The following is an 11,258-nucleotide window of genomic DNA, read 5'->3' on the forward strand; positions in this document are numbered from 1 at the left end:
CTAATTACGTGCTCAAGCAGTTTGCGACAGTCAAACCCATGATCTTATCTCTCGTGTGAAACTTCCTTACCATCTCACCTCACAGTTTTAGTTGATGACTATAGTGTAATTTATTCTGCATAAGTCTTTGATAATTATTTGGATATTTATATGGCTTCAAATATAAAAGTTATCAACTACAAAGTTGTAAATCTCATCGAGAGATATAATTTTTATATAAAGTTTATCTCCATCCGACTCTGTATGTAAAAGTTATGAATTTTCAAAGACAAATTCATACACCGTACAATAAAACAGTCATAATTTTTCATATGGAATCTGATTTCGACTTTCAACCTCTACTTTATATGCTACGAGGGATAGGAGTGAAGTGATCCATAGATTCACTCTAATTCAACTTAATCAACTAACTAATTAATTTAACCAGTTAGTTGATTAAATTCAACTAAATATATCTACAGATACCTACGGTTCATTTTACTACCATCCCAATATCCTATATATGCACCCCTACAGTGACAACACCTCACAACTCCAAAGCAAGTTGCTGCAATACAACACAGTGAGCTTTCCCTAAAGACACACACTGCCACCACCACCCCAGCAACAGGGATGCGCTCCTCCACCAGTGCCGTGATAGTTAGCATGATGCTTCTTGTGATGTTCTCGGCCACTGTGCCGCGGGCATGGGCCGCTGTCCATGGAGTCGCCGGAGGGGGTGGTGGGCTCTTGCATATCCCTTCCGCTGTCTCCCTGGCTCACTGCCCCTCCCAGTGTGGGAACATCAGCATCTCCTACCCCTTTGGGATAGGGCCCGACTGCTTCCGGCAAGGCTTTGAGCTCACCTGCGACACCACCACTCATCCTCCCACTTTGTTCTTGGGAAATAGTACTACTCAGATCAATAACGTTGACGACGATGGAGTTGAAGTTGTTGCTTCTGCTATCGGATTCAACATCACCTTGATCCCAGGGGTGCACACCTACACCAGGACATGGGAGGCCCCTATTAAGGGCGTCATGCTCTATGCATACAACAATTTGTATGTTGTGGGCTGCGATGTTGACCTCTACTTGCTTAGCCATAATACCACCGATCTCATTGGTGCTTGCACAAGTTCTTGCGCAGACAACAGACAGACCATGGAGAATACAAATGTGGAGAGCTGTCAAGGGAATAATGGTTGCTGCCGCATCTCGTTGCAACGGGACCTACAAGCCTTCTGGCTCAAACTTGTTCGCCATGACAGGGCAGTAGCAAAACCAGATGAAGTGCTCCCTAATGTCAAGGTTATCATGTCACAGGATTATGATTTCCATACAAACGATCTTTACTCGAGTTGGGTAAATTCAAGCAATCTGCAAGGTGTGTGGCTTCAGACTCTCATCATGGACCAGCCAAGCTGTGAAAGTGCCAAAGTGAATAAGGACAATTATGCTTGCAGTGATGAAAGCAATTGCGTAAATCTACTGCTCGGGCAAGGCTACCATTGCTTATGCAACAGCCGCATAGATGGCAATCCCTACATTCGGGATGGATGCATAGGTATGTACCCCAATCCAAAGTACCGAAGACATGCATGCACGCACTACCTCTCTGTTAGAGCACAACATATCCCCCTTTTTTTGCATTGTCAGCTCATATTATTTTTTTAAGGGAACGCCAGTTCATATTATGTTTTGGAAACACCCACCAATTACCAAATTTGTTAGCTATGTGGATCGTTAGATCCTTTGCTGGTCCTAAAGAAATCATGTTGGTTTTTTTTCCCATTGACATAGTCCTAATCCCCCTTTATGTCTACCATGAAGCAGTTTACAATCCAAAGCCCAAAGAAACTGTACAAGATCATGTGGAAATACGGCAATTCATATAGTAAGAAATCGCCCTGTTGTTGTTTTGCGTACGGTAAACATCACTACGACCATTAGGGGTGTCAGCGGCCAAATAGTTTATGACAAAAAAATGTCTGTTTTTTTTAAGTAAAAGGAGGATACAATGTCAGTTTTCAACAAGAATAATGCAACCTCTGGCCCCTAAGTTTGCACCTTAGCTTCAATGTCTCAAGGTCAATTCAAATATTTAATGTGGCTTTAAACTTGCATAAGTGTCTCAAGGTCAATTCAAATAATACGGTTTGCGGTAGCAAAATTAGGATGAGCATGTGTACATGGAGGGAAGAGATAGCTTGTGACGTGACCAAGGAAGAGATAGCTTATGAGCATGTGTACATGTGGCCATCAGAGAGCAGCGGTCAGTGACGCAATTTGGCGAGTTGTTTTGGCCCTGCCAACGACCGTAACATCTGATGTGACTAGTGCCCCTGAAATTCCTAATTCACAGCGTCCTTAGATTAACACAACGGCTGTAGTGGCTGGCAATGCTCGCCAGTTAAACACTGATAATTGTGGTAAGATTTAGATATAGGGTTCTACTAGTACAATGTCTATGCGTTGCAATAGTTTCTAAAATTGCACAGCCATTGTTAGATTTTTGTTACACCATACATTGCATTACTTGCAAATACGCTCCATAAATTATTGTAGTGTTTAATCTTCTAATTCAACAAAAGCAATGAGTTAGAAAGTTCTATTAGCACAGGCCAAAGATAATAAAAGGGGAAAAGGAACTCGGCATATCCATTAATCTAGGTTTGTAGAACACAGGAAAAAAAATCATGTCTTCACTCAACCCTTTAACAAGGCCTTTTTTATCAAGCATATTTCCCAGATGCTTCTTAAAAGTTAGAATACAATGACAATACATCACTACTCGTTAGTTACACTTATACAAAAGGAGACTGATGCGCATGCAGAGTAAAAAATGTTGAACGTTGACCTTGACAAAACTTTATTTCTCTAGACAACACACTACAAAGTATGAAACAAGCAAATTCAGCACAAGTTGTGTGTGTTGATAATTTGGAAGGATTCCAATAAAAAAATTGGAGGGATTTGGAATGTAGTGGTGTCAATTTATCATTTTGCCACTTTTTCGATGTGTCAATTTATCATTTTGCTACTTTTTCGATATTCGCCCTCATACATATGATTTGCTCTGATTTCTCTACATTTTGCTTCTTTTGCAAGTTTTAAAGACCAAATAACCTCTGTACATATTAATCAGCAAACTTACATATATAGCATACTAATGCTCATCAATACTTTCTAGAAACAACAATGTAGCCTTGAAACTGTTTGTGTGGCATGAACAATATTCACAAAAAGATGGATGTTTGGTGCCACTGACGAATATCAACAAGCAAATACGCACGAAATGGGGCCGCTTGATGCACAACACTTATTTAGCTTCTCATTAAGTATGTCAACTGTTGCTTCAACACAAACGTTATCTAGCAGCATAATTATATTAATGAAAGAAAGGATGAAAAGAATAAATCACCTCGTCATGCAATTGCTTCAATATTTTAGAGAACATATCATAGTGTAGATGCTCATTCCCATCCTTGCCAAAGTACTCAACCAGTCCATTTTCCACCGGCCGACCAACCTTACGTCCAAAGCGTAACCCATCCTTCTGGACAGCCCCTTGAATATTATAGGACCGCATCAATGTCATTACTTTCCTAAATGAATGGCAGTAACATGCCTCCGTAACATCCTGCAAGTCACAGTATGATGAACACCATACAGAGCTAATATTTCCAATCATCAAATGCAACAAGTTGACAGGAATGCCAAAAGGCATTGGCTCAAAGTGGCATGCTAAGTCTGCAACCCAGTTAAGTAAAATATTTTCATGGTGAATTAGTAAGCCGAATGTCCTTAAGCACTGATCGAAAGGACTCGGTCATCCCTGAGTCCCTCTATATTAGCTAAGGTCTCATTGGTTATTGCATAAGTGTATGTGTGGATGACAGAGGTCCTAGAGAATGCGAGTGTGGACGGGTACTGCCACGGGATTGGCTGTTGCGACATTAGACTGGTGCAACGAGGCCTGCGAGCCTTTGGGTTCAAACTTGGTCTCCATAACGGCACCATAACATACACTTATCACAAGAAAATTATTTCAATGTGATCGATCTTTACTCGAGTTGGGTAGATCCCCAAGAGCCGATCGTGTTTGAGATTGCAATCACGGACCAACCAAGCTGTGAAAGTGCCCAAATGAATATGGAGAGTTATGCTTGTAGTCTTGATAGTGACTGCATAAATCTGCCAACCGGGCAAGGCTACTCTTGCTCGTGCAAAATCTTAATAGAATATAAAGTCTTAATGATCAAAATCTTAAAATGTTATACTATTTCAGTTGAAACTATAACAAATTTATAAAGTCACCAACCCGTTCATCCGCGAGGCCTAGACATATATTTTTTATAATATAAAGTCTAAATGATCAAAATCTTAAAATGTTATACTATTTCAGTTGAAACTAAAACAAATTTATAGGAGAAGCTAGCTTAACTCCTCGCATAACTACAATTTATAGAATTAAATCAAGTTTTAACATGTGCTACTTGATATGTAGCGTTAATGTAATTGTACTTGGAATGGAGTCAATATTTTCTAGAGTTATTAAATCAAGATTTTATTAATATAAATATATAGAGGAAAATTATATATGAACTCTGCTTAACATGGAAGCACGTTCTTGTAATTTTAAATCCAAGAAACTATAACTAGAAATAGCTTGAATTGTTTTTGTCATGGAATCTTTTGTGGACTTTTAAATTCCAGAGTTTATATATAAGTAGATATTCATATACAAATGAATAGTTTTTGGTATGGAGTCTTTTGTGGACTTTTAAATTTTTATTTTATTGTATACTTTTTCTAAAACTTTTCCATCCAAATTTATCACGGGGATAAGACGTCCCTAAGAGAGAGGTGTATCAAACCTTTTAGGGATGTACTCACAGGTAGCCCGGGGGTGGTAGCTCAACTAGATACTCTAACAATTAATCAACAAGATACTCTAACAATCAAGCAACAACCGAGCTATTGCTCGGTTCTCATAGAGTTTGTTTTTCAAATGCAAATCAATGATGTGTATAAGGTAATCTGGGCCAATAAAATAGTAGTCGAACTATAGTCAAAAGTTAGATTTTTTTTTCCCTTTTCCTAGACTAATGTGGAAATTTCTAGCTCTTTTTATTTCCCGATTAACGTTAGAATTCTATTTTTTTAATCAAGGATTAATTGAGGGCGTTTAATTGGAGGAGCTTCTAATTAGTATATATAAAAATTGGATAAAGTTGTAACTATTCTCTCTATCTACCATGAAGCAGCTTACAATACAAAGGTCAACGAGGACTGTGTGAAATCATGTGGAAACATGACAATTCCATTCCCTTTTGGGTTTGAAGCAGGTTGTTTCGGAAAAAGTAACTTTCGACTCAACTGCACAGCAAATAAGGTCACTGTTCTGGACCGTGGGTACGCACAATATCGTGTGACTAAAGTGTCACTTGATGATGGTTCTCTAACTGTTAGTAACATGTTGAACGACACAAGCTCTAACAACGCACAGATAACAGTCTATACAGCTCAATATAAAGATCGCATCATGTACCTGGACCAAGCTTTTGAAGATCTTTTTGATTTATCTGAAGAGGACGAAATTACAATAAGGTGGGTCGTTGCCAACTTAACTTGTCAAGCAGCTACAAGAAGTGCTACGTACGCGTGCATCAGCAACCACAGCAATTGCGTACATGTCTATCGTGGAAAAATACTTCTTGGATATCGGTGCAAGTGTAATAACGGCTTCCAAGGAAATCCATACCTCGAATTCGAAGATGCCTGCACAGGTCTGGTTTCCTTCTGAAATCCGCACTCTTTCCAACACTGCTATACTTGCATATATTTGCTTAGAAAATAATGTAAAATTCCACAATATGCCATGGTGCTGCCCAGCGTGTTCAGATATTATAGATGCCGTATTTCAGCGAATAATGATCTATTTATGACCACCAATATATAACTGACCATGGTGATGCAGACATCAACGAATGCTTACTGCCAAATTACTGCAATGGGACATGCCAGAATTTTGAAGGAGGGTACAAATGCACTCCGTGCTCTCACGGAAAGGTGTTTGATCAAACAAAGCGGAAATGTGTGATGTCAGCTAAGCAACGCAACCTTCTTCTAGGTAACACATATAGTGCTAAGTCCTTCATTGTTATTACAGTTCAACAAAATGCAAAATCATTTAATGACAGCATTGAATTAATGAAGGCATTGCCATTGGAATCAGTTGTGGCCTTGGTTCCATAGTCATTGCATTGGGAGCAGCTGTACTTGCAAATAAGTGGAAGAAAGGCATCCAAAAGAGAATTAGAAGAGCATACTTCAAGAAAAATCAAGGCCTACTCTTAGAGCAGCTAATCTCGGATGAAAGCGTCACAAACAAAACAAAGATATTCTCCTTGGAGGAACTAGAGGAGGCAACCAATAACTTTGATGCTACTCGTATTCTTGGTCGTGGAGGGCATGGCACAGTTTATAAAGGGATTCTATCTGATCAGCGTGTGGTGGCTATAAAAAAATCCAAAATTGTGGAGCAAACTGAAATAGACCAGTTTATCAACGAGGTTGCTATCTTGACTCAAATCATCCATCGCAATGTGGTGAAACTTTTTGGTTGTTGTCTAGAAGCTGAGGTGCCCTTGTTAGTTTATGAGTTCATATCCAACGGTACTCTCTACGATCTTCTTCACACAGATATTACTGTAAAATGTATCCTGTCATGGGATGATCGCATAAGGATTGCAGTAGAAGCAGCGGGAGCACTTGCTTATCTGCACTCTGCAGCTGCCATACCAATTTTCCACAGAGACGTGAAGTCTTCCAACATACTACTAGATGACAGCTTCACCACAAAGGTTTCGGACTTTGGTGCTTCAAGATCTCTGTCACTCGATGAAACTCATGTGGTGACAATTGTCCAAGGAACATTCGGTTACCTAGATCCAGAGTACTATCAAACTGGTGAACTAACTGAGAAGAGTGATGTATATAGTTTTGGAGTAATACTTGTCGAACTTTTGACAAGAAAGAAGCCGCTTTTTATCAATGGTTCAGGTTCAAAACAAAGCTTGTCTCATTACTTCATTGATGGAATTCAAGACGGAGCTTTGAAGGAAATAATAGATTCAAACATTGTGGAAGACGCAGACCAGGAAGATATTGATGATATTGCCTCACTTACAGAAGCATGCTTGAAGATCAAAGGAGGAGATAGACCAACTATGAAAGAAGTAGAGATGAGATTGCAGTTCATAAGAACTAAGAGGCCGAGAAGAACACAAAATTTGCATGGAAACGATGGAGAGATTGAGGCTTTGTTAAGCCCAAATGCTAGGAACCACCATGAACATATCAATCTTGTCGACGAAGCCCATTTAACATCGCAAGGAATCTCTTGGTGCTACAGTCTGGAACAAGAATCTGCGTCCTCAATCAGTTTGCCACGCTAACTATATATGTGGAACATAGCTGAGGGCTTGCTAGGATGCATCAGTGAAGAATTATATTTGCTATGTTTAGTTCCCTTTGGACTTGGTTGTTGTTGTTGTTCCCTCGTTTCATTTCCTATGTATTTACAAAATGCATTGTACACCATGTAACTTATATTCTTTTATTATCTGTGATGAAGATGCCTATAAGTTACATGACAGAAAATCACTAGTTGTATTAAAGCTAGGGTGCTGAAAAGGAAAAGTTGTGCTGTCAACCGACTATAACCAAGGGCTTAATCAGTTGTTCCAGTAGTCATCGGACTGGTGATACTACAAGATTTAACTTGTAGAATATTGCTGGATTTTTCAAGTATTAGCATGATTAATGGATTGACAGTCGGAACAGAGTAGCAGGCAAAACATACTAGTCATATAGAAAATTCCACGGTGATAGCGCCACGCTCATATAGCCTCTAATCAAACTGACAAACTGAGATATCATATACCCAATTGACAGAAACTCGTACTAGGTTTTAGGATTGCACAGCTCAAGTTCATATAGAAAATTCCAGATTAGCTTGTCATGTTTTAGGTTCATAGTAATTCTGCAATATTGTGAGTGCGCGTGGGACAGTGCCTAATTAACTTCAGAACATTTCGCTGCAACCAAGCTATGCACGTATAAGCCTGTTACTACATCGAGCAGTTCATAGACTCATAGAGATCGCCATTTGCCCAGGGAGCGTACCGATTCCAGCAGGCAACAGGAGCCGAGGTCACGCCGCCACGGGCGCTGCGAGGAGCTTCTCAGCCGCGCCCGTCGTGGCGCTGTGCTACGTATATGCTCCCCGAGTTGATTCATATCGTATATGCTCAGGATATCACTCAAAGTGATACGTATACAGGCAAAAGTATTTGCAAACTCGCAGGTAACTGACAAGGGATCAGATTAAGGGTTTTTTCGAGAGTTCGACCAGATGCAATACACTTGCAAAGTCACAAATAAATGAATACAAAATTGCACGATAATGACATGCATGCATGGTTCGCACGTGTTATTACATTCTTGACAGCAGAAACTCTTCTCAATGATCATATCCAAATAAATGAATGCTGTATATATTAACCTATAATTGTTATACAAACCAGCGATGTCGTCATGTGGAAGAGTACAATTTACAACATCGTAAAGGGCAAAGGTCAGATAAGTTATATCATAGTAAGGTTGAAGGCATTTGTATTCACGTGTAGAAATTGAATTCATTCCAGAAGAAGCTAAGATAGGTGGTATACAAAGCTATCAGGTACAAAAAGCCGCTTCCTACAACCGTGTGTTGTTCTTGCAACATCACCTGCACAAACATGTTCGTTCACATTGTGAGATGTTGCCCGGCAAAATGCATTGAAGTGCAATCAGTTAATGATGCAATCCAAACTGATGTGACACATCCAAGAAAAATGGCAGGTATTGAGCCCATAGAAGTTGCAGGCCATCATTCCCATAGGGATTTTTATAAGGAAGTTGTGAGGGGAGGCCCCTACCTAGATTTTATGAAAAGATCATCCCCATGGGGATCAATCTGTTAAAGTAAGGATTATGAGCAATTCAAGTTTATAAATACCATCTTAATTAATCGTACCTCACAAATAATATGAACAATTCTTCATCAGTTATTAATTGCTCCAAGTTCCATTCTTCTTTCCAAAGCAGTCAAACCTCCGACATCTTTAATTGTTGTTCTTGCACCCCTGTAGAAAGGATCATAAAAGTTTATTTGATAAAAAAATCACTCTCATCTAAGTACTTTTGCTTCGTATTCTGTAGAGGCAAATAAAGGTGGTCATAGAATTAAGGATGTAACACCGAGCATTTTAGCATTTAGAAAAATAGTCAAAATCCACTCCTTTTTAAAAAATTCTAATTATTAAACCAACATAAAATCAAGGAATATATATATATATATATATATATATATATATATATATATACATATAAGTATGTATATATTAAAATATATTATTTTGGCTAAATATTTCAGAGGGCAACAAATTAATTTCTAAATTAATCCTTGCAATAAATTGAGCATATGCATTTTGGTTTATTTGATTTTATGGTTCTTTGAATGAAAATTTGAATTTGAAGGTATCTCAAATTCAAATCTATTCCTTAGATTCAATTCAGCGGAAATCCAATCAAAGTCAATTCTTTTGAATTCAAACCTCCCTCAAATCCCAGGGCTTCAAGTTCAAATATTTTTCCTAATTCAAATACCCTTATTTGAATTAATACCAAACTCAATTTCAAATCCAAATGTTCTTTCTCTCAAGATCTTTTCTGATCATTGGTTACTGTTCATCACGCAAAGAAGTCATGGTTACTATTTATTCATCAGAGAACTGCCGCCATTCTCCTCTCTGTTCACACCACCAGCTCCTCTCTCCTCTCCCTTCACCTGCAGACACACGAGTATACATACACAAACACATCATAGAGCACCCCGAGCTCCCTTTTCCACCAATCCTCCCTCTCTGGCTCCCCTCCACCACCCGTGAGCTCAGCCAGGCCTCCATCCCTCTGGCTCCCCTCTCTTCTCCCAGTCGCCCCTCTCCCATCCAGTCTCTTTCCCTCTCTCTTTTCTCAGAGAACCTCACGCACGCACGAAGATGGACAGGCCTAATCCGTTCGGCCTTCTCTGACCGGAGGGTGGGCCCCACATGTCAGGCCGGCCTTTGGTCCATGCCTCGGGTCCATGGTGGACCGCCCACCCGAACTCCCTTCGGTCCACCGAGCCATGGACCGAGTCCACCACACAGTGCAGACCGAGTCCACCAATCTGGTGCACCATAGATTCCCCCCACAAACTCCCTTTGGTTCACAAACCCGTGGACCGAGTCCACTAGAATAGTGACATTTTTCTTTTTCCATGATTTCCTTTCCAGCAAATCTTTCGATGGCCATATCTTCTCCGTTTTAACTCCGATTTTGGTGATTCTTTCGCTGATATTCCTCTAAAATCATAATCTATCACCCTACCAAATCTTGTAATTTTTGGAGTTCTTTTTATTTTCTCGCTCGGTATTTATTTTGTGTCACGGAGTTTAACCTAGAATTAGATTTCGTCTTTTATTAAATAAAGTTGAGTTTAGATATTTCAATAATTATGTTTAGGTTAAATCATAGCATAGTCACATGTGTTAACCTAGCTTAGGTTTGGATTGATCCTTTTTGTTAATTAAAGAATAGCTTTTAGAATAACTAAAGGTTTGCTTTTATTTTAATGTTAGAATAGATTGTGATTTCATGCTTAGGCTATAGATTAATCTTGTCAACTAGTATGCTTTGGGTTGGTAACTCTGATCTCTTCAGAGACACTTAATCTCTCATCGGACGATACTTAATCACTTTCTATTATGATAACTTGTTTTGCAAATAAGTGAAACGTGTTGAGGTGTTTGATGGTATGAGTGATGAAAAATGGCACGATGTTAAGAAAACCCTGAAAAACCGCTTTGAAAACCGCTTTGGCGGGGGCAAGCAGGATAGTCCTCTGCAAGTTGGAGGCTATCTCTTGCGGGTATTCCTTTGGGAAGGATGTCCCCTGGTAAGCAAGTCATCTGGGGAGGTTTGCCGAGGAAGATGCTTGCCCCGGCCATGTAAATACCAAATCAATTGTGATCGTGCTAAGCCACTCCAGTACAACCATGCGTCTTGAATGGGCAGGACTTGATCTCACACCCCATTAGTAGAGAACATTGTTGTGCTCCAATTGTGTAGCTCCATGCCTTGCAAGAGATCTGGGAACTGTTTCCTTCTGAGGCTGACAACATTGTGGA

At 39.5% G+C, this 11,258-nt stretch overlaps 1 protein-coding gene and 1 long non-coding RNA gene across 2 annotated transcripts; one reads left to right on the plus strand and one right to left on the minus strand.

Annotated features, from left to right (window-relative positions):
- The first annotated feature begins 504 nt into the window (after positions 1-504).
- On the plus strand, positions 505-7,609 carry LOC133921710 (wall-associated receptor kinase 2-like). Its single transcript, XM_062366697.1, has 4 exons — positions 505-1,546; positions 5,250-5,771; positions 5,963-6,115; positions 6,202-7,609. The coding sequence occupies exons 1-4, from the start codon at positions 613-615 to the stop codon at positions 7,440-7,442; spliced, it is 2,850 nt and encodes a 949-aa protein (XP_062222681.1). The 5' UTR covers positions 505-612; the 3' UTR covers positions 7,443-7,609.
- A 746-nt stretch (positions 7,610-8,355) lies between these two features.
- Positions 8,356-9,175, minus strand: LOC133921715 (uncharacterized). The gene is made up of 2 exons (XR_009910314.1): positions 9,065-9,175; positions 8,356-8,776 (listed from the first exon to the last, which is right to left on the minus strand). It is a non-coding gene; the product is annotated as an uncharacterized LOC133921715 (long non-coding RNA).
- Positions 9,176-11,258: the final 2,083 nt, after the last annotated feature.

This window comes from Phragmites australis, chromosome 6, assembly GCF_958298935.1.
Source record: "Phragmites australis chromosome 6, lpPhrAust1.1, whole genome shotgun sequence".
Lineage (NCBI taxonomy): Eukaryota > Viridiplantae > Streptophyta > Magnoliopsida > Poales > Poaceae > Phragmites > Phragmites australis.

Coding starts and splice junctions, on each gene's coding strand:
- LOC133921710 (XM_062366697.1), top strand. CDS start 613: ATGCGCTCCTCCACCAGTGCCGTGATAGTTAGCATGATGCTTCTTGTG. Junction 1,547..5,249: donor CATTCGGGATGGATGCATAG/GTATGTACCCCA, acceptor ACCATGAAGCAG/CTTACAATACAAAGGTCAAC. Junction 5,772..5,962: donor ATTCGAAGATGCCTGCACAG/GTCTGGTTTCCT, acceptor ATGGTGATGCAG/ACATCAACGAATGCTTACTG.